General features: G+C 46.6%; 1 protein-coding gene across 2 annotated transcripts in view; it reads left to right on the top strand.

Moving 5' to 3' along the window:
* Positions 1 to 2,657, top strand: part of PLCL1 (phospholipase C like 1 (inactive)) — a 208,921-nt gene extending 206,264 nt beyond the window's left edge. For both annotated transcript variants that reach the window (XM_061457087.1, XM_061457095.1), the window contains exon 6: positions 1,936 to 2,657. In XM_061457087.1, the coding sequence (XP_061313071.1) occupies positions 1,936 to 2,118 (183 nt within the window). In that variant the 3' untranslated portion in view covers positions 2,119 to 2,657. The remainder of the gene's footprint in view (positions 1 to 1,935) is intronic.
* Positions 2,658 to 22,367: the final 19,710 nt, after the last annotated feature.

The raw sequence follows: 22,367 nt of genomic DNA, 5'->3' as shown, positions 1-22,367 counted from the left end.
GTCACATTGATTTTTGTCTGCTTGTTGGTGCAGCCTTTGCTGTCTTCAGTCCCATGTGCATGATAAGAAATAAGTAGCAGCCCATTGCAGCCAGGTCTATTTCATCCTAAAACCAAACTGAAATTTAATTTGTGTATCTCCCACCCTTTCTGATAACATTGTCACTTCATTCACGATACTCCTGTTGGATCTCTTTGCTTACGCTGCAGTTTGTTGTCCCTGTCACTACAGCACTAATGGCACTATTCCTCTGCTATTTGCAGACAATGAAGGAGACAGGAGCATGCCGGGTGCTTGGGACAGCTATGGGACTCATGAATTCCTGCCTTTAGTCATAAGCTCAACCACTGTCTTAAAAGCAGGATCACAGCTATGTGCAATATATGCTGTGTAAATTATTCTTGGTTTGCTTTTTTTCAAACCGTGACTCCTTGCCGGATCCCAAGCTATTTCTCTGTGTATTCCCATGACTCTCATGCTGCCAAGATACAAATCTCTTCAAAAGAGCTTCATAACAAATAGCACTGAGACACTCATGCAGTCCCAGTGCTTTTTGTTATTCTCACATTGGGTTGGATTCGCAGCATCTGGGTAGTGATTTGCATTGTTCAGCAGGGACAGATTCATGTCACCAGGAGGTGAGGCAATCAAGCTCAGGCACGGGCTGCCGTCCCCGGGTGACGTGGTTTCCCACGTGGTGTTTACCAGTGCAGCAGGACTTGCAAGCCACCATTGTTTCTTCGTTGTGAACACTGTTTGTGGGGGCTCAGGCAGTGCGAGTCCAGTGCCAGGCACTGGTGAAGGCAGAGCTATGCTCATCCTTCCTCCTGGCTCTGGGGAAAGGGAGAGCAGAGAGATGCCACCACTGCTGGAAGGTGTTGTGCTGTGACTCGTACAACACTTCTGGTCGGTGTCCCAGGTCCTGCTGTAGTACCTGTTGTTTCCCCTGAGACCCTGTGAAGTGTCTTTGGTTTGCAGGAGGTCAGATTAGATTACAGGGATGCAAATGTGACATTTTGCTCAGTGGAGGTATTCCTTCTCGATACGCATATAACCAGCTGCAGTGGGTGGTGTACTTCAAACTGTACTTGGGGTGATATTAGAAGTGCAGCTCAAGTTCTTAGTGATACTGAATTTTAATAACCAGATGCATCTCCTGGCTCTTACTTATTTGTATCTTCTAGTACCAGAATCTTGTTACTTCGTGGCACTTGAGGTATCAATATTGCATAAATATTCATTTTGGCATTTCTGAACACCAACTCCTTAATACAAATTTCATATAACATGTTTTTCCTGATAGTTACATCCTGTCAGTCACCTCACCTTTACGTGCTCTGAGAAGATACAGAAGCAGACCTCTGCTCATAAAGTCTCTCATTCCCATTTGCCTGCTCAAAGGTCCCAAACAAAACGGTTCAGTTGGCTTTAATGCTACAAGATGCTGTGTTTCATACAGGCGTGCAATGTGGCCTGCCTCTGCTAAAGGAGGGCCCAAGGCAAATTTGGGTGGAACAAGGTGTAGGTAGCAAGCTCATATGGGACACTCGGCTTGGGACACACAGCCATTGCCATGTGGGGTCTGATGCCAGCACACAAGGATGGAGCAGGGGCTCCCATGGGCCATCACTGCCCTGTCCCTGGCAGGTCCTCACTGTTGACTGTGGAAGGGGAAATGCCTTCACCAACAGGCTCCTTGTCCTGCTCACCCTGCCCACTGTGCTGGCTGCTGCCTTACTCAGTGAGCTACATGTTGGGCTGCAGAAGGAGCTTCAGTCCTTTCCCAGGGACTGGCATCTTTGGGAAAGAGGGAATTTGAGACAGGACCTGAGACGACAGCAGGGCAGAGACACGAGAGCGGTATTGCCGCCTTTGGTCCTGAGTGTTGCATGTGATCCCTGACTCTCTCCTGCATGTCTGTCTGTGCATCCTTAGGGCCAAGGAGATCTCCTGAAGAACGCCAAGAACGAAGCCTTGGAGAACATGAAGCAGATCCAGCTGGCGTGCCTGTCGTGTGGACTGAGCAAAGCTGGGAGCGGGCACACGGACACCAAGTCCAAACGGTGCCTGGAGGCAATACAGGAGAAGGATATGGGAGATGAGAACGGGAGGCTGTGAGGGGAGGCAGAGCTGTTGCATTTGTCGCAGATTTCAATAACTAAACTATTTTTTTAAAGCATTTAAAACTTCACACAGGAGTGCCCTCTACAGGGTGTCGATAGTATTAAAATCCTCACAGCATCAGTATTTTAATGCAGTTAATTTATCTAAGTTAAACTCTGGTAGTGAGATTTCTAATGAAGCCGAGCTGTCTGTGTGCAAGTGCGCGCATGTGTGTGCACATGCAAATCCTGTAGACGCCCTTTCATGCATTACATTAGCCATTTGCTAGTTTATTCCTGTGTCATCTTTGAGTAGGCTTGTTCATTCTGAAGATCAAAACAAATAGGGAGTACTTGTATCAGTTTTGTGCTTTATTTTACTCTCCAGTTTTTATCATTGAACTTATTAAAGGTTACATTACTGTTAGGCTGTTCAAACAAGCAAATGCAACCAATGTCACCGACAGCTGTTTTTGTGAGGGCAAAACCAGTGGTTCGCTGCAGACCCTGAACATGATTTTTAGTGAATGGTTCAAATGAAGTAAATGAGATATTAAATGAATATCTCATTTAATATATGAGTAAATGAGAAATTAAATCCAGAGTTGCTGGATATGCTATGGTTAGATTTGAGGTGTATATTTCACTGAGGTTTAGCAAGCTGCTCTGCAGGATACATCCAGATAGCACATACTAATGTAAGAACTAGCTGATTTATTTCTTTCTGGTAAATCATTGCTACCTTGTAGATCTGCAAGACAGCTACAGCCTTTGCTGATAGGCATTAACTCATGCAGTAAGGAGCATAGCTAGGCAGCCCTGCAGTTACGAGGAGAGCTGTGAATGTCCTTCGGTGATCATGAACTCTGAAGGTGAGCTTCAGGCTGACCTGGAGCACCCAGTGGTGCCAGTATTGGAAAGGTTTTATAGATTTCACAAACCGTGAGCTTTTCTGACAGAGGTGCGAGAGGTCAGACCCTGCTTGCTGCCTTCTGCTGAAGATACTGAAGGCAGTTGGATGAAGCAAGTAGGATCTGGCCTTATTTTGCCCTAGAAATTTGAAGCAAGGCTGCAGGACTGCTGCAGATGTAGTGAAGAGAAAATAGTTTGGGGGAAAAAACAGGGTACCACCTTTTTTGTGCAGCAGCTACAAATATCCTGACACGTCTTATGTTGAGGGTCATTCTAAGGTTGGATGCCTCTTTGTGCCGCTATAGAAAGGAGACAGAGAATGTCATGAAGCAATGCATCCTCATCCCTCCCGGTGTCCTGCTCATGTATGCTCACAACATTCATTTCAATCATTTTAAGTACTGTGCCCGAGTGTTGTATTTGTGTTACCTTTAACAGGACTAAATGTTTTATGGTTATAAAAAAAGACTATATTTATTTAAAGCATTGCTTTTATTTTGAAAAGCTACTTTTTAAATTAATTTGATTAACAAATACGCTAATTTTTCTGAACTTAACAAAAAGTAATTGCTGAAAGTTTGACCGTTGGAGAATCTTATATAGCTATTGTGTTAAGTTATTTTTGACTTCTTAATAACACTATTATGTTCATGTTGCACATTACTGAGAGAGTAAAGCTATGAAACAACTTTGACCCATGTTTTTAAAGTGATTTAACACCGAAGGGAGCAAGTGAAATTTCGATAAAGGTGGGTTAGAGTGGGTAACTTGCTTGAGAGACTGTCCTGCTCTAATAGGAACTGTATTATTGCAAAGGTTAGCTCAGGTGCCATAAATACCATTTCAGTAAAACTTGCAATACTTGTTCAGATCCAGTCCTAAATCCTCTGTATATCCTGCCCTTGGATTATGTGTGTGTCTTCAGCCTTCACTGAGGTCTGGAGAGGGGTGTCTCTTGTATTTCAGGCAGGGCATGAAGCCCAGATCAGTGGTCTAAATGTGCTTGTTCACATTTTTCTCTCCTTGTTTACCTTCCTGATTTCATCATGGGCTGTGTTTATATGAAAAACAGCACATGGGCTGCAGTATTTGCAGTTACAGATGGTGGAAACTGTTAACTTCGCACCACCAAACGTGAAGGATCAGCCTTTGGAAAGCATCTCTCCTTGGAGAGGTTGCTTCAGGAAGGGTGAGTGGCTTTACCTGGTGCTTCATTTTAACCTAGAAATAGCTTGATTTTTGTCAATTTAAAAGGCTATCCTAATGCCTGAATTGCTGGCAAGATACCTTCTAGTCCCCCTTCCCTCCCTGATGTTATAAACAAATTAACATAAAATTACACAGAGAAAGGCTTGCTTTCTTTCTGTGCTTACATGGAAAGCAGCACCACATCGTTCTCACTCTATGTATTTGCAGAACCAGAAGAAAGCAGCTGGACAGGAGCCCCACAGCCTGCATGCACACAGCTTTCGTGCCATGTTTAGTATTCATCTTGTATCCAGTGTCAGGGTCGTGCTGCAAGGCTTTGTGTGTCAAAATACAGGGAATATAAGACCTCAGGCACTCTGGATTGCCCTAGGGAGCTGGGGTTGCTCCAGGCACTGGTACCCATGCTTCTGCAGCTGGAGCAGCTTCACCCTCCCTCCTGCATGAAGAGAGGGCTGGCAGCAAAAGCTCATCTCGCCTTCCTCTGTGCCCCTTTGAAGTCACTGGGAGTAGAAGCGGATGATAAAGCAGCAGTCAGTGCAATAAAAATTCAGCCTTGAAGGAGAACACATGGGAAAAATCATATCCAGCATCAGCACCGAGAGCAGCCCTGCAGAGAAGGGCTGGGGGTGTTGGTTGAGGAGAAGCTTGACATAACCTGGCAGCATGCGCTCGCAGCCCAGAAACCAATCGTGTCAAGGGCTGCATAAAAGGAGCATGGCCATCAGGTTGAAGGAGGTGATCCTGCCCCTCTGCTCGTGTGAGACCCCACCTGAAATACTGCATTCAGCACTGGAGCCCTCAACACAAGAGTGATGTGGAGCTGCTGGAATGGGTCCAGAGGGTCACAAAAGAGGTCCAAGAGCTGGGGGCACCTCTGCTATGGAGACAGGCTGAGAGAGGTGGGCTTGTTCAGCCTGGAGAAGAGAAAGCTCTAAGGAGACCTTAGAGCAGCTTCCAGTGCCTAAAGGGGGCCTACAGAAAACCTAGAGAGGGATTTTCTACAAAGGCCTGCAGGGACAGGACAAGGGGGAATGGTTTTAAACTGACAGAGGGGAGATTTAGATTAGATATAAGGAAGAAGCTCTTCCCTGTGAGGGTGGTGAGGCACTGGCACAGGTTGCCCTGAGAAACTGTGGCTGCCCTAGCCCTGGCAGTGGTCAGGGTGAGTTTGGATGGGGCTTGGAGCAACCTGGTCTAGTGGAAGGTGTTCCTGCCTGTGGCAGGGGTTTGGAACTGGATGAGCTTTAAGGGCCCTTCCAACACAAACCCTTCTGTGACCACCAGCACACGAGGGACTGATGCCTGGCCTTTCAGGAAGTGTTTTGTGACATGGCTGGCTTCTTGCAGTGTCACAGCAGCCTTCTCCAGGCCCTGTGCTGGTACCATTTGCCTGATGTCCCATCTGAATGGGTGAATATTATTACACCACTTCTGGGGAAGTGATGTCAGGAAAGGGTTACAGGTATTTGCTGTTGTTTACAGTGTGCTTTAGGAACTAGAAATCAGAGAAGCTTTCTGGGATGTGGGGAAGTGTCTGCCAGAGGGAGTACAAGAGCAAATCTACCCAGGTTCTTGTTCCAGCTCTGCCACAGAGTCCTACATCTCTGCAGTGTTTGTTTTCCCTGTGTCATCCTCTCACCTGTAAGGTAAGAATGATTTCCTTCCCAAGCAGAGATTAGGTTACCCATTTCTGAAGCCCCTTTGTACTGGTGCTCTCAGAAGAACATCCAGGCACTGTGTTAGGGCTGTCCTGTAACAGCAGTGTTGAGCGCAGTTAAGCCAGCATATGCAAGGAGGGCTGAGCTATCACCTGCTTCCCTATCCTGAGGGGATCACTTCCTCTAGTGCTCAGGGATACGTTGTCCATGCACTTGTGTGCCTGAATCCTACCGAACTGCGCCTTTGGTTAGGCAGGGCAGAGGTACAGCCACCTCAAAGGTGGTAAGATCCTGCAGAATTCCTAAGCAAAGACAGGGTACATGGCTCAGAGAGGTCCTGGCAGCACCTTCCCTGGGGCACAAGGCTGCAGTGTGACCTCTACCTGTGTGTTGAGGAAAGGTGGATGCAAAGATCTCACTTGGGTTTAGTGTCCTGTGTGCATGAAGGAATGCAGCCATGCAGTACAGGAAGAGGCTGAATTAGTCCAGCTCTTCAGACCTGTTAAGACCTGATTAGTCTTAAATCAGCAGGAATAGTTCTTACCAAATTTCACATGCTGGCATGACAGCAGGACTGACTCCTTCCCCCTCCCTCTCCTGAGCTCAGCATGAGCTAAAACACCACACTGTTCTGCTGCTTTCTCTATTATTTTTCATGCATTCTATTCCCTATTTTTAAAGGGATGATGCAGCTTCCCAGTGCACACAAGGTGAGAGTTTTGCATGTTCCTCCTTCTGAGAGTCACCTCCCAGAATAGACCATTTTTTGGTAATTGCATGCACAGAGGGAGCTTTCGTGTATAATAATGCTTCTCTTCCATCTATTAGTTCAGATTAAAATATTAGGTCATAGCCTCCTTGGCCTCTGTCCCACTCCTATAGCAATAGACAGCAGCCTTGTGGAGGGCTAATTCAGGAAGCTTCAGAAAAGAAAAAGGGGAGAGGGTAGCAGGAGCAATCTCTTCCTGCCTCCACCGCTTGCTGTGGCACCAAGAGTGGTGGCCCTAGCTCATACTGCAGCAGCAGCAGGTGATGTACACGCTCAATAAACCAGGTATTTCCTTCTTGTAATGTGCAGTGCTTGGCAGGGGAAGGGTGATGATGGTGAAGGATGAAAGCATCTGAGCACAGTGCATATGCACTTGGGAATGGACATCCAGCTGTGGACATCAGGCACCCAAACACCCTCTCACCTCCCTGGGCAGGCATGAAATATCCAAAGGTTTCCATGATGTTGTACCTGTACAATTGCCTTCAAATCGCCACACCAAGCACAAGGCCACGTTTCCCCAAGCAGATGGTGAGTACTGCTGGGATGCATTTCCCAGGTCCAGAACGTGACTGCAATTTGAGGCTGTTGTGGCGTGTTCCAGGCTGAGCAGCCTTCCATTTGCTTTCCACAGCTGGTCCCTGGAAAAATGTTTCTTTTATAAAACAACATTGAGGAATATGTGAGTTCAGTGACTGAGATGTGAGTGACCAGGCCAGAAATGTGATGCGAGCACTGTCCCACCAGCTGTTCCTCTGCAACGGAGAGTCCTGTGTGACCCTGCCCCAGGTCCTGTTTTAATGAGTATTTTGTACTCTCTTTGAGTGGTTGAAGCAGTTTATGAATAAATTGCTTTTTCAGAAAATATTCATGGAGTAATTTCAAGAAAACGTGCAGAAATCCAAATCTTGTCAGGCAACACGTGAGCAGGAGGCAGTGTTATGTTTGACAGCTGCTCGCTGTCCACAGTCCACACCACCCTGCTCTGGAAACTGAAATAAAAAGAATGATTCCAAAGGTGGGTACGTGCTATGGGTGGTGTTAGAAGTGTTTTCCCTGTTAAACTGCACAGAGGGGACTCCTTCATTTGTTAACACATGAATATAGTAGTGGTAGGAAGTAAATACTGTATTTGAGGCCAAATGTCAGTGAGCATGGAGAGGAGGTTGCTTGAGAGCATGTTGTGTGTGGGGAGGGATGCTGGGCTATGGGGGTCTGTGTGGGTGGGTGAGTGAGTGTTATGGCTGAGTGTGCCCAGGAGAAGCCACTGCACCCCCTGCAGTGTGAAGGGCTGTTTGGGCAGGTTGGTAACCGGTGGGGCTGGTTTCCACCAGCAGAAGTTTGCACAGACCTCAGCGAGGGCTGAGGGCATGGTAGTCATGGTGACTGGTCCCATCTCTGATCTGTGCATTTGTGTGGCTGCAGGGTGGCTGTGGCAGAAGCCCTCAGTGGATGGGAGAGTCTGTGGCTGTGTCCCTTGGACCAAGTGGCATTCCTGCAATGGGAGTTCTGCTGGAGCTGGGTGGGTTTGCAGTGGCTGGAGCTGCAGCACTGATGGGCTGGCTGCGAGCAGCTTGTCGCTGTTGCCTGGTATATAGGAGTGATGTTCAGTGTGGTTTCTAGCTGCAGATGTCAATCAGTTTTAAGTGACATCTCATTAAATCACCTCATTTGACTCTGACATGCAAATACAAAATTGCTGTACTTCAGTGATATGATCTGTCACCAACAGCATCGTAGATATTTCTGCTTGCTGTAATGGATCAGATGTTATTATTTTGTAAGTCAAAACTGGTCATCTTTTTTTGACCCAAAAATATTAGTCCTCAAAATTAGCCTGACTGAATACCTATAATTCATCCTCAATCTCTGAAGTGTATTTAATCGAGAGTTTAGAATATGGGAAGGGATTGAATGTGCCAGGTGAAGCATTAATTTTGAATGGCAGCTGAAAAGGCAGCTAAATAAAATACAAGGTGCAAAGGATGGAGATTAGAGGTAGACAAAGACTAGTATTAATCCAACTTGTCTGGGAGCATGTATGGGGAGAATGGAAGAATACAGATGAATTATTTGTACGCTGCTTCAGATAGGGTCTGGTGGGCCAGCTAAACAGAATACAATTAGAAATGAGACACAAATTATGATTCAGAGAGTGGGAGCCGCTAGGATTGTTTATCATGCTGAGGGATGGATAAGGGTACTGCCAGCCGCAGCATTAGCATGCTTGCACAGGGGAGAGGGTGAGGAATGCTGCTGCTCCTTGTAAAGCAAATAGGCTGAAGTATTTGAGTGTGGCTGTGCTTTGTAGCTGGGTTCCCCATAGTGAAAAATGAAGAAACAGAGTGTGCTGGAGAGCCAGAAGCAAAGTATTGAAGAACACACTGATATTGGCAAGTCCACTGCTTGCTGGTGTTGATGTACTGTTATTCCCGCCTTTGCCTTTGGGATTCACAGGCCTTGACTCAGCTGTACTCTGCTAGTCCATTGATTCCTACTGAGGCTGGTCCCAGCCTCCCAGTGCTTGCTGCCTTGCCAAGGCAACCGGTACGTTGTCCCAGCTCCTGAGGGGAGGGTAATGCTGTTTCAGGACTGTCATTGGGCTGCGGTTTGGAAACAGAGTTAGTCTGAGGTAACTGATGCATTGGCCGAGAAAACAGTGTAGAGGCATACAGCAACAGGCAGCTGATGACACGACAGGGTACCCCCTTCTCAGACTAGCCAAAACATTTTGGAAGTGATTGTGGAGTTTGGAACTATCATCAGAGTAAAACCAGAACACCAACTCTGTGAAACTGTCTCAAGTGTGAATGTTCTGAGGTTGGCTGGGGCTTGCTCGAAGGCAAATGTGTTCCTTACAGCAAGCAGGAGCTGATCCTGTGTTTCTGGAAAGCCTGCTGCACTATTTAGGGTCTGAGCAGAGGCAGGATGTGTGCGAGCAATGCAGCCAGCTGGGGGGTCAGCAAACCCAGGTGTATCTGTGGGTCAGGAGCCATCCAAACTTTGAGCATTGCCACACTCTTCTCCTCTCTGGTGTTTCAGACCCATGCCTTATTGACCATCTTGCAGGGGAAAGGTTTTCCCTGGCCAGTGTTGTCTGCAGAGCTCAGCCTCTTTGTGTCTTGCCAGCCAGCACACTGGGATGGAGCTGTTACCTGGAGCTGTTTGTCAGTGAGCTGGGCACCATCTGTTGCCACAGTTGACCACAGAGATATGGAAAACGACAGATTGACTTGCATCTAAATTGTTTGCTATTTGATAATTGCATTTCTCGGCATGGCCTGGTTGGCCCCTGCCACTGGGTGCTTAGAAAACATGGTGACTTTTATTTCAGCAATGTTCTCCCATCATGGGATATGTTAGAAAAGCTGCAATGAGTGCAGAGAATTAATGCCATTGAATGGTCCTACTGAGTGTGATGGTTCTGCTCGTGCTGCAGTGTGTCAGTTCCATAGAAAAGATCTTTTTGTTGCTTTGGTTATTGATTCTAACTTGATATTCCCTGGCAGGGTGATTGCAATGAACCTGTTTCTGTGATTCAGCTGGGATTGTCTCTCCCGGGTCTTGAGGAGATGTGCTATGTGAAAACTGACACCGTGGTCTGTCACGCTCACTTTGTGCAGAGGAGCTGTTGCCAGGGGATTTTTTTGTTAATGCTTAAAGGTCATAATTAACATCAAATGAACACAAATGTCCTCAGGAAAAATGTTTCTACCAGGCATCAAATTAAGGACAGATGAAAGTCGCCCAAGTCAGACAATGGCATTAATGAAGACAGAATGGCACCAGTTTTGATTTCTCCCATTATTTATATGAATTGGATGTGAAAATTGACTAAATAGTATTTAATAATGATGTGGATAGGAAAGAGCCTTAGGTCTGCTGAGGATTTTTTATTGCTGTAGCCTCCCAGCTGTCCAGCAAGAAAAAACAGCTCATGTGTCCCTAAACCCTCTCCATTGTCAGTGCTGAAACTGGTATTTTTAGGCAGTGGTTTGTCCCACCTGTTTTAGCTGTGTGCTTTAGGAGAGGATTAGCTTTATGCTAACAGTGCCTTCTTTGCACCACACCTTACAAGTATCTGTGGTAGAAACCCTTGAAGACAAACCAAGCCTTTATCAGCTGGCTGTGACAGCCTATCACAAGGTGTACACTTGTACAAGGCCAAGTGATGTCTCTCTTTGGTTATTGTTGCATTCTTGAGTAATAAAATCCAAGAAAGATGTCAGTGGGGTTGTGGGGATTCAGGTTATGATGTCTTTACTAGACAGAGGGGCTGATGCTGCTGTTGTTTGCTAAGAACAGTTTTGTGATGCTAAATGGTTTGAACTCTCACATCTGCAAAAACCAAAGGATGAGGAGAACGGGTGGATTTCAGCTCCACAGACCTTGTGCTCACAGTCTGAGGCACTGGGACCTGTGGTGGACCATGGCCCTGCCACTGTGTGACTCCACCAGACACCCCTGTCCTGAACAGAGCAGCATTTCTGGCAGGGGAGCCACAGGGAGGAACCGGAGATGTGTGAGGAAGGCAAAGCACCACCGCTTGTTTCATATGGCACTAACTTTGTAACCTGATGGGAACATGAAGATGAACTTCAGGAGACTGAAGCAGACACAAGGACAGTGTCATAGAATCTGGAAGCAGCATCAGGCATCCTAGAGTGTCTCTGCTGCTCCCACATAACTGAGAGTTTCGGCCCTCTCAGTGAGGCAAATCAACCCTTTCTCTGAAACTGGTTTGCCATCACGAATCCTGTTTCCTCCTGCACTGAAAACAGTTGCCTTTCCCTTCTTTCCCTTCTCCTGGGAAAGGCAAATTGATTGTAGGGAGTTCAAAGAACGAAAGCTGAGCAGGTGGCTTTCTAGATTATACACTTTTCTTGGCAAGAGCTACTTCTCTGAGCAACGTGCCTGCCTGCAAGAGAGAAACAGAGAGCACTTTAATTCCCTGGAATGAGAGCAGCGGCGGCTGGAGAGTGAAGGCTCTGCAGAGTGAAGCTGAAAGGATGAATCTGTTTAACTGCACATGCTATTAAAACAGGCGGCTGGACAGAAAATTGCCTCTAATGGCATCCAGAACGGCTGAGATGTCAGATGGGGATTTAGTGCCATTGCCCGTGTGGTTATGTCTGCCTGAGAGATGCAGTGCAAAGCACAGCCGTGCCCCTGCCTTCTGCTGTGTTGGAGCACCAGCCCCTGGGCATGGGCAGAGCAGGGCAGAGGGGCCTGGCACGTGCTCTGCTCAGCACAGGCTGCGAGGACACAGGGTGATGGGGAGAAAGGTGTGAAGCCTCTGCTTTCATGATGTATTATAGGAAGTGAACATCTTCCTCTCAGAGAGGGCACCTCAGTCCTGTGAGGTCCCTGCTGAGTGGCTGATTTGTGCCAAATGGCAGGGAAATAGGCCATGAAACCATCATCATTTTTAATGCCTATTCAAGGAGTGGTGATCATCTTTTCCTGGAGGGCCTCCCATGGGATTTCTGGTCTCCTGGGGCTGTAACTGTCATTATCTTAACACTACTGCACCCTGCGATATTTCTGCTATCCATGTCCATCAGGAAAGGTGGTGTACCCTCAATGGACACACGAGGGACATGGAGACAGGAAGTGCAGGGGATCACCTAATGGGGATCTAAGCTCCATGACGGAGCAGGGAACCAAACTTCTCCCTAGGATTGCAATGCAGCCCTCACCTTCCCCATGCAAGCTACAACTCCACAAACTCCATGTACCACTAAGTCCAAGGAAAACTTGTAACTGTGGGGGTTAAGCTTTTCTTCCAGACAGATGAGTGAGAAATGATGAAGGATAAAGGTAATTGAAGGCATCAGATGTCTTTCGAATGTAGGTTGTTTTGTAAGTGATTGAACAGAAACTTTTGAAAGCAGAGTTTAAGCAGGCATGAGATTAGCCAAGATTAGTAGGGATTTCTGTCTGATAGGCTAACTCTAATGTCTGTCAGTCAGTAATCCTTCTTTCAGGTCAGTGAATCTTCATGTAAGAAGGAAAAAATATAGGCTACGTGAGAGAGTTCAGGGGTTTTACTTACCATGTGAAAGGGATTTAGAGCTCTTTTCAGCACCTGAACTTCACCCAACATTTAAGGGTGGTTGGACTCTCAGAGGAAGGCGCAAAGACATCTCTTGTGCTATGTTGATGCTTAAATGGAGAGTTGCCTAAAATGCTTCAGTCACAGAATTTTACTGGTCACTTCATATAATGATATCTGAACCTGTTGTTTAGGGCAAGAGATATTTTTTTCTTCCCCAGAGATTGTTTTACTTGGAAACCATGGTCTGAGTAGCATGAGCACAAGCTTCAATTCAGTAAAATCTGTGAAAGCCAAGCAACCCCTTTGCTTCAGTGAAACTACCTGTGTAGCGCACTGATGGTGAGAGCTTTGTGCTGAAGGGGAGCATAGAAGAACCAAGGTTTACTGCAACTGAAACACTTTCCCTCTGCCACCACAGGCAGGACTTCCCTATGCGGGCTCTGCACTGGCAACAGTGAGCTGTGAGCTGGGCTACACCCACTGCATTCACACGTTGGTGTGGGCTGAGAGGTCTGTGTGCTGTGCCTGGCTGCAAGATGTACAGCATGGTCCTCGCTGCCAGGCTGCATCTCACCATCCCTGCTGGTTTTGTTTAACCGCCTTCTTCCTTCTCATGGGTTGCAATGGGTTTTGAGCAATCAAACCTCTTTTGGCCATGTTGGTGCAGGCTTGTCCTCGGCTGTTTCTTTTGGCTAGGATGACCAGAGGCCTCCCCAGGGAACCTCATGCTGCTTGTTGCTATTGTGCCGTAATCTTCTACCTTGTTTCTGGTTCTTCCAGCGAACAGTGACCATTGCAAAAACCAAAGGACATCAGGAAAAGCTGAGCAAAGTGATCATGGGAAGATTCCCAATGAGCAAGTCAGATCTCTTCAGCGGGCTCAGCTATCTCTGCTTGCGCTTGGATTGGCTCGAGGAGCCAAAGGCATTTTAAGTCTCTTCTATTCTGTCATTAACTTCAGGCACTGCAGTGCACCCGGTCACTGCATTAAAAATCCTTTAAAATGCTGCATGAGGGGGAAGACAAAGCCTTTGCTGTAACAACTGCAGGTGCTGCAGCAGCAGGACAGCTAAACTGGTTAGATAAAGCAGATAGCCCCTGCTTTGCTGGTCTGTCCTTTTCAGGTGAGTTCGTGCTAAAACTGCTCCCTTTGGCTGCACAGCCTGAGCAGAGGGTGAGAGCTGTGCCCATCCTTGCAGGCAGGGCCGGTGTGTCTGAGAAAGTGATGAAGGCTTTTCCCCTAATGCCTGGGGCACCTCTGAGTGCCTGTGTGTGTGAGAGACCACTTAACAAGCTGCCACACTTGCATTTAATCATTGTCATGCTGAGGCTGAGAATGTCTCCATGTGATAGATGTGTGAGGTCCCATGTGTGCGGCTGTGGTGGTACGGCAGAGTGGCCCCTTCCTGGGGGAGGAGGTGAGCCAAAGCCTGATGTCACATGGACACTGGCTGCATGGAGAAGAGGCTTGTTTGATGTAGATAAAGTGATCCCAGGCTGACTTTGCTTGACTGAGACATGAGTGTCCTTTCCATGGAGCATACACCTTATTTCATCATGTAGGCTTTTACTAGGGCCATTTCTCTATTCATCCTACATTTCTCTATTCGTCAAATTCAGCTATTTCCTAGAGCTGAGCTGATGCTGAAGGTGCTCCTGCCCACAGCAGCCATGAGTCAAAGCCTTTATTTAAACCTCAGGGGGAAACCTTTGTGCCAACATGCCAGATGTCATGTTTGTGAAGGGTTACAGTGTGAGCACGACTGTAACAGTGTGACTCAGTTGGTATGCTGTAACTTGGTTGTCTGTACCCCTAGAAAAGATCTGATTCAGTTTCCCAGTGGTTGAATGGTGTTAAACATATGTGAACAGCTAAAATGGCCTAGATTTAAAAGTTAATTAAGATCAAGCAAATTTGCCTTAAATTCAGACTATTAGTTAATGTAGACTAAATTTCTTGTTTGACAAGCACTGAGCTGCAGAACTACCCATGTATTCAGGGCAGCTCCCAGTGGGTTAATGCATGGCTGCTGCTCCGTGCTTGAAAACTGGCCATGAGGTGAGAAAACACCAAGAAGCCCTGAGGTAAAGAAACCCCATCCTGTGAGGCCATGTTCTGTCATTATAATCCCTCCTGCTTTGGCTGAGCCATATGGCAGTAGTGCTTTCACAGCTCATCCCTGGGGAGCAGGTGATGCCAGTCTCCTGCTTGTAGATTAGCTGGTGCATTGTTAAACTGGACAGCAATGTGGGCTGCAGCAGATCATTGCACTCCCCAGCAGTCAGTGTGGTACTGAGCTTCCATCACTCTTATCTTGCCAAACAGAAGGGAGCACAGGGGTGCTGGCTGTGGTCAGGATTATCTTATGTTCACCTTGCTCCTGCCCTCTGAGGAGACCCTGCCAAAGCCTGGCTCCCATTGAAAGGCAGTGTCTCTCCCTCACAGCAAAGTGACCACTGAGGAGGTTGCAGCAGCAAGGATGCAGTCTGGGACTTGATTCAGCCCATGATCATGTCAAGGCATGTGACTACCTTGGCCCCTTCGCCTTCTCTGGCACCAAGGTGAGGGCAATATCTTCCATGCCTTCCAGGTCAGGGGAAAAGCTTTTCTTGCCTTTTTCTTGCCTTCTTTGTCTTGGAGGGAGGTTGGGGGTAGTATAGACACACCATAGCCTCAGAAACCACTAGGTTTCAGGGGAATCACATTGTTCAGCCTGGAGTTTCTAGGTTTCATGTGTTGTTCAGCCTGGAAGAAGTCTCTGACCCACTGCTAACCTGGCAGCCTGTCCTCTGTATGAACAGCTGAGATTTTCTGTGCTGAGTGAATGTCCTCCTAGCTTGGAAGGGGCTGTACTGTTAATTCCTCTGCTTGGCTAGGCTTCTACACTTGTGTCTTTCGAAATCACAGAGTTCAGTGGTGCAAACCACTCTGTCACTGTAACTGGAACTTGGGCAAGCTAGAGAGCCCACACCAAATCCACAGGTAAGGTTTTAAAATGAGCCCTATTATCTGTGTGAAGAGAAGTCCCTAGGAATTATCTTCCACTCTTTTCAAATCATTAGGGCACATAAAAGACTGCTGACTAACAGATGGGAGGTAAGTAGGGACAGGAGTCTCCTGGAGGCCAGGAGCGAGCACAGTATGTTTCCATTTTTGTGGGGAATAACTTCTTGTGCTGTTACTGTGTGGGAAACAAGGAGAACTGTTCATCTTGACCTCCAGATTGTACAGAATGAAGCCTTCCTGGATGAGGGAAAGCTGAACAGACGTGCCTGCTTTGAATCAAAGCTGTCTTTTTGCAAACGTGAAACTAGTTGCACAACTTTGGTATGATCCTCGGCCTGCTGGTTTTCAATATTGATTTTACATTGTTTCAGATGTATATTTATAAATATATTTTATTCACTTGGCATCTTTATTTAAGCTTAATATTCATCTGTGGCATGAGTAAAATGAGTATTTCAGGCCTTATATTACGTATGTAAGCACTGCTGGCATCTCGAGCTTAAAGACCTTGGTGCGGTTACTGGAGCCTCACACATGTTTTTGGTGCCTCCTAGCAAAAGATGGGGATGTTCTGCTTGAGAGCAGTACCTGGCTGCAGCACACCCTGTGTCACAGGGTGCGGATGGGGAGCCTGGTGGAGCTGCCCCCACGCTGGGAGCTTAAGAGCCTCCTTCTCAGACACCAGCCGTGAGCCTTTTGCTTTTGCCCTTCAGCAGCAGTGACTGCGCTTCTCCTCCTCTCACACCTCTGCTTCCCCTTTGTTGTGGTTTTCTTCCTGCTAAGTCTTTCCACCCTCCCACCCACCCCTCCCCACCCCAGAGTGAGCATGGTGCAGCTCCCTGGCAGTTGCCATAGAGATAACAGAGCCTTATCTCCACCTCTGGTTTTCTCTCTCACTGTGAAAGGTGCTCCTGCCCCTCTGTAGCTTGTCTGGCTGAGCCAGCTGCATCATCCCAAATGAGTCAGCCTGCCCTGCTCCCTCCCCATGAGTCCTGCAGACTGATGAGCTGCGTACCCCTGTCCTGGGGTGGATGGATGAGCCATTATATTGTGCTTCAGGCTACGAGTAGGAGGCACTGATCTGTGCACGGGAATGGAGGATGCTGAATATCCAAGTAGCCCCATGGCACAACTAGACTTGATGATCCTGCTGGTGCTTTCTAGCTCTTGCCCCTAAATCTCACCCCACCTTTTACTTTCAAGCTGTCAGGGACCCTGGTCCTCTTTGCGAGCATCAGCTGGAGCAATGAGAGTGTCAGTGCCTATGAACACCAGGATGCCACAAACCCCTGCTCCCCTGGCTGGGATGTGTAGGAGAGAGGCAAGTGAACAAAGAAGGGACTTCATCGCAGTCAGTCCTTTCATTTCCCTCCCTCTGTGCCCTGGGTGTGACTTCAGGTTCCTGCAATCTAACTCAGTAGCAGTACAGTGATATTCAGTGCTGATGACTTGCTGGGAGATGAGAGGTAACTGGTTCTTTTCCTGATCTAATCTTACACCCCGGGGGAACGAGATCATGTGGAAACTAAGCAGAGTGCTGAGCGTTAGTGTCCTCTGCTGACCTCATGAATATGATTATCTGTAAGGGTGAACTTTTACTTGGCAGCTTTGTACATGCTGTTCCAGAGCTATTATCTCGTAAGTTGATTCAATATGATCAATATGCCTTCAAGAAGCTTGTCCTAAATCCATCTGACAAATTATTAATAGAAGTCATGTGAGCAGTCGGGCTATTCAGAAAACTGAGGCTCCTTACTTGTTCAGAAGCGTGGCTGCTGGGAATGCAGGATGCAAAATGCTAATTGTGCTTTGCACTTTCTAAGGAGAATTTCTGACAGAAGAGGAGCTTCTTTCTTTTGAAGTGCAGCAGAAATAGCAACATGACTGCTCCGAACTCAGATGCTACATTTGATCAGATGCAGACAGAGGTACCCTGAGCCTGTATTTTCCTCCCATGTTTGCAGACATTTAGAGGAGCTGTTGTGTCTTTATAGGGCAAAAAATAAATGAACAGAACAGCAGAGAACTTAGGAAAGTTTAGAAAAGGGAGTGTATTTGAACAGTTTCTGAAGCACTGCAGGATAAAACCTGTCCTGCTTCCACCTAAACTGGAACAGAGGAGAGAGATTATGAACTAGATGATACTCCTAAATGTACAGTACCAGTTAATTGTTGGATGAAACAGAAAATACTATCTTCATCATCTTCAGCAGGACACAGGGGATTTGGCTAGAGGTGGAGCCACAGAAAGATGACTCTGTCTTCCCTGCAGAGACTCAGATGGAAAGATGCTTTGATGGGATAAATTGAATGCAAGACAAAGACTTTCTGACCACAGCTGGTTTCAGTAGGCTTATTTTAATGGGAAAACTCTGAGCTGAGGGCAAACCCCACTGATGGCTCAGAGCTGAGCAATAAAGGAATTGTAGGGGGTTTATTTTCAATACTTTTGAGATTTCCTGTTCCCTACTGACACCACTACTAAAACATTAAAAGGTGTGAAGGAATGGGGAGCAGCCCACTTGTAGTGTTTGCTTTCCTGCTGAGTGGACACTAGCACGGATATTCTACCAATAGGTCAGAACCCAAAGAAAATTGCTGCAACTTCCAGAAATCTGCTTCTGTCATTCAAAAGAGGAAGATTTGGCTGTAAAGAAGGTGCTGACTTGGCCCTCTGAAGCTGAGTTTGAGGCATCCCGAGTTGTTTTGGGAAAGTGCCTAAGCCTTGTACACTTCTTTCCTAGTAAGGCTGGACTCTTCCTGTCGCAAGCTGTTCCTGGGAGTGACAACACTGTATATTCAAGGTCCTGCCACCGCAGGATCCTGATCTTATCTGGAGGCAGATAGTTATCCAACTGAAGGATAGCTATAAAAGTCAAAATGCAGGATGTGGAAAGTGCAAAACTAGATCATATAAAGTCAGATTCTGTAATCACATTACTCACCAGTACATTGGATTGTGGGCCAAGGTTATTGAGCCATGTGCCAACTGACACTACCTCTGGATTTCAGGCTTTTACCGCTTTTGACATTTCCTGCTTGTTTTATGGCTCATGGATGAGTGTTTTAGATCTCAAAACCGTCCCAGTCACACTTTAGAGCCACTGGGATTATAACTATGAAATAGTAAAATGAAAAAAATCACTACTTTCTGCCCATGCTGTCTCGAGAAAATAGATCAAACAGATAACGGGTTTGAGACAACCCAGCTGTGGATATGCTTCCCCAAGAACTGGAGCCTTCACATGTTTATGATTGCAACAGCTGTATGTGTGCATGTCCCCTCTAGCATGGCCAGCCTGTTGTCAGGCAGAAGCAGCCACTGACTCAAGCAGCCTGCCTGGCACCCGGTGCACCGGATGCTGCAGCAACACCTGGGGAGGGAGTGACAGGTTTAATATTGTTATAGCTCTGCTGAATGATGTTGCTGAAGCTGCAATAAAGCTGCAGCAGCTGAAGCCAGGGCTCTGCTGGCAGGGTGAGGGATGTTCCAGCCTTACCAATCACTGCGGGGTTCCCAGAAATACATCTGCATTTCTTCTCCCAGAGTGTTCTGAAGGAAGCTGCAGGGCAGCAACAAGGGACACAGGTGGCCAACAGCTCCAACACAGCCCCAGGCACCATCCTAAGGGGAAAACTAGTCTAAACATGTGAAAGTCTGTCTGTGTGCATCTGTATGAGGAGCACACTGAGTTTTTCACTTCCTCATGCTGCTGAGTCAGAGAGAGGCTGCCTGCTTGCCTGCCTCACCATGAGCACCAGGCGAGCCTCTGGGCAGCCTGAACACCAGCTTCTTGAGGGCTCATTTGTGCTGACCTTGCCTTTGCAGGTTGCCTGGTTATTTGTGCCTGTGGTGTCTTCATTACCACCACCTTGTAGTGCTCATGGATATGGCCCAGCACAGCTGTCTGTGGTACTGTTACGCTGGCTGGATGAGGATGCACAGTATCCGCTTCTTCCAGAGACAGTTCAAGCAAACAAGATAAATATGTCCCATATTAACACATCATCAGTAACTGAGTGTACAAAGGAAGATGATGGTAGCCTCCATGGAAATCATCTGTGTGAAGCCAAAGGTGCTTCTAAATTTCCATTACTTCTTGCCAAGATATCTCTGCAAAAAAAAAGTTATATTTTGAGCATAAACTCTGCCTTGCTTTAGGGTTGGATAATCCCGAGATTGGTTTTCGTTTGTTTGTTTGCTTCTTTTTGCACTGACTTCCTGGCTGTTCCTGCTTGAAAGCTTTACTGGACAATGACTGAATCCTTTTGTCTTCCCTGCCAAACAAAGCAGTTTGTCACAAGCAAAGCATTTCATACATCAGGTTTCGCAGGCAAACCGGAAAAGAACTTGGATGCTTCACTTTAAACGTGCTGCCAGATCTCATGGGCTGTCATATTCAAGCTATATGACAAAAGCCTGCTTTGTAGTAACCCCACAGGAGCCTGACTGAACTATCTTTAAGAGACCGGGCCATTCCCTGAGCAGTAACCTGAGCTGTGCTGCCTTTGTGCACAAGGTTGTGGTGGTTCTCTTTCATGAAAGGTCCCACAAAGTTCAGAGGGATTATCTGGTGAGTAGACAGGTTTGTGTGACTGGGTGTCTTTGGGTTGTCACAGTTTCAAGTGGAACCTGCTTTAATTTCAATGAACCATAAAATCTTCATGTTTGTTAGTAGGCATTGCCCTGTTGTCGGATAGGTCACCACAATGTCTAAACCTGCTCTCTCAGGCAGGCTTGCTCACTGCCTTCCTAGAGCAGAGGAGGTCTTCTCCTGAGGTCTAGGCCTCTCTGGAGCCCTGAATGTGTTTGAAATCAGCCAGGTTTAGTTTTGTCTATGGCTGGGCAGGGATGTTGTCTGGGCAGTCTCATCTGCTGGCAAGTATCCTCAGCTCAGCTCTTGCTAAATGGAGTGTGCCTTGTGGCCACAGGAGAGCTAGGCTACTAGCCATTGGTGTGGGCAGAAAGCAGGCAAGCTCAGTGAGCTCAGATACACTTTTGAGACAGCTCTTCATCCCAGAGCATATGCAAAGCATCACCCGGGTGTTACAAAGGCCTGCTGCACCTGCCTCCACACTCCATGCATGGTGGAGGTGCTTGAGTTTTGAGACCACTGGAATTAGAGGCTGATTCGTCAAAGGTGACATCTTTTCTTAGCTCAAGTTCAAAGCTTTCGCAAATTCTCTAGGTAAAATTTCATGGGGAAAGCCGAAGTGCAGATCAGCAGAGGTGGTAAAAGGGAGTGGGTAGGAAAGAAACTTGCTCTGCTCGAAACAGTCTAATTATACGTTGTGAAACAAGGGAGCTCTAAGTATGCCAGCCAAGTATTCTCAGAAGAACAGAACTCTGCATGTTGTATCTTCACTAAGACCAGGTTTTTGTTTCAGGGTGGGTTTTTTTCTTTATCTTTCCTTCTTTCTTTTTCTTTATTTTCTATAGGGAGTTAAGCTTCCTGTATTCCCTGTAGTGAATTAAGGTGGTGTGTGCCTGTGTCCCAAATTCTCACTGGAGGGGAGTAGTTATGTAACTGGCAGGAGGAGATCAAAATTCTCACTATGTCGGGCTCACTCAGTAAAAACAGTATCAGGGGAACAGACATGCCAAAGTAGACTTAAATAAATAGAGCAGAGGCAATGGACCTGAATGATATATGGGGAGGTTATGGAGAAGGAGGCAGTAGTTTTAGTTGTGATTTAGGAGTTTAAGGTGGCAATGGAAGATTGAGGGTAAAACCAGTTTTCATCTGTATATCACAAGCAGCTGATTATTTTCACTGAAAAGTGTTTTTCCTTGACTTTTGTTTTTCAATCCAGTCTTAGCTGTCCTGTGTGAAATCTGGCAGTCTGCGTAGGATCAGAGCCCATTCCCACTGAAACTGGTGTAAGGGCTTCCACAGGCTTATCGTCTCTCCAGGGTCACGTCAGCTTTGCAGATATTTCATCAACTATATACACTTTTACAGCAACTGATTCTAAATCATTGGAAGTTCTCTTTTGGAACATATAAGATTTGTTATCAGATAGCATTCTGATGACCACCAGCCTGCTAAATACCAGCTGTAAAGGAAAGAACAAAGTGGTGTTTGATTTTGAGTGCTAAGAACAAAAAATATTGTCTCTGTTTGGTTTGAAATGGAGCCATGCACATGCTTGTGGAGTCCTGTGTAGCCTTTGCAGTTCTGCAGTGTTTTCCCATCATGCATGCAGCCTTTGTACAGGCAATGTGTGTATGCACGCATATGTGTATCTATATATATATGTGTATACATTTGCTTCCCACAGGGGTTCACATTGCTCACCTTCCCTCCCCCCCCCCCCAGTCCTGGTGTAAATATAGATGGGTTGTAGCTCCTTTCTAACAAAATATGTTTGGTTTTAAGGCATTTTAAAAGTTTTGTCTGGGAAACTATAGCCTGAACTATTATTACTGTTCACATATTATTGCTCACTCATGTGCACTCTGCTTCCTTGATTTCTCAGAACTTGGTGTAACAGAGCCACATTTGCATTGCTTATATGCCCCTTTCTTCCTTAAGCTTAATAAAACCCAGCTATAAAGCAGCCGTATAGTGCTTTCACAGTGCTAGGGCATACCCAGAGAGGAGATCTGATGAGCAAGTTGGTAAAAGCCAGACTAACTTGAAGGAATTCC

Source organism: Pezoporus flaviventris, unplaced genomic scaffold, assembly GCF_033815535.1.
Source record: "Pezoporus flaviventris isolate CSIRO_AGI_PZ_B2104156 unplaced genomic scaffold, CSIRO_AGI_Pfla_v1 ptg000001l, whole genome shotgun sequence".
Lineage (NCBI taxonomy): Eukaryota > Metazoa > Chordata > Aves > Psittaciformes > Psittacidae > Pezoporus > Pezoporus flaviventris.
The sequence above is the reverse complement of the archived record's forward strand: the minus strand, read 5'-3'. Positions and strand labels throughout refer to the sequence as shown.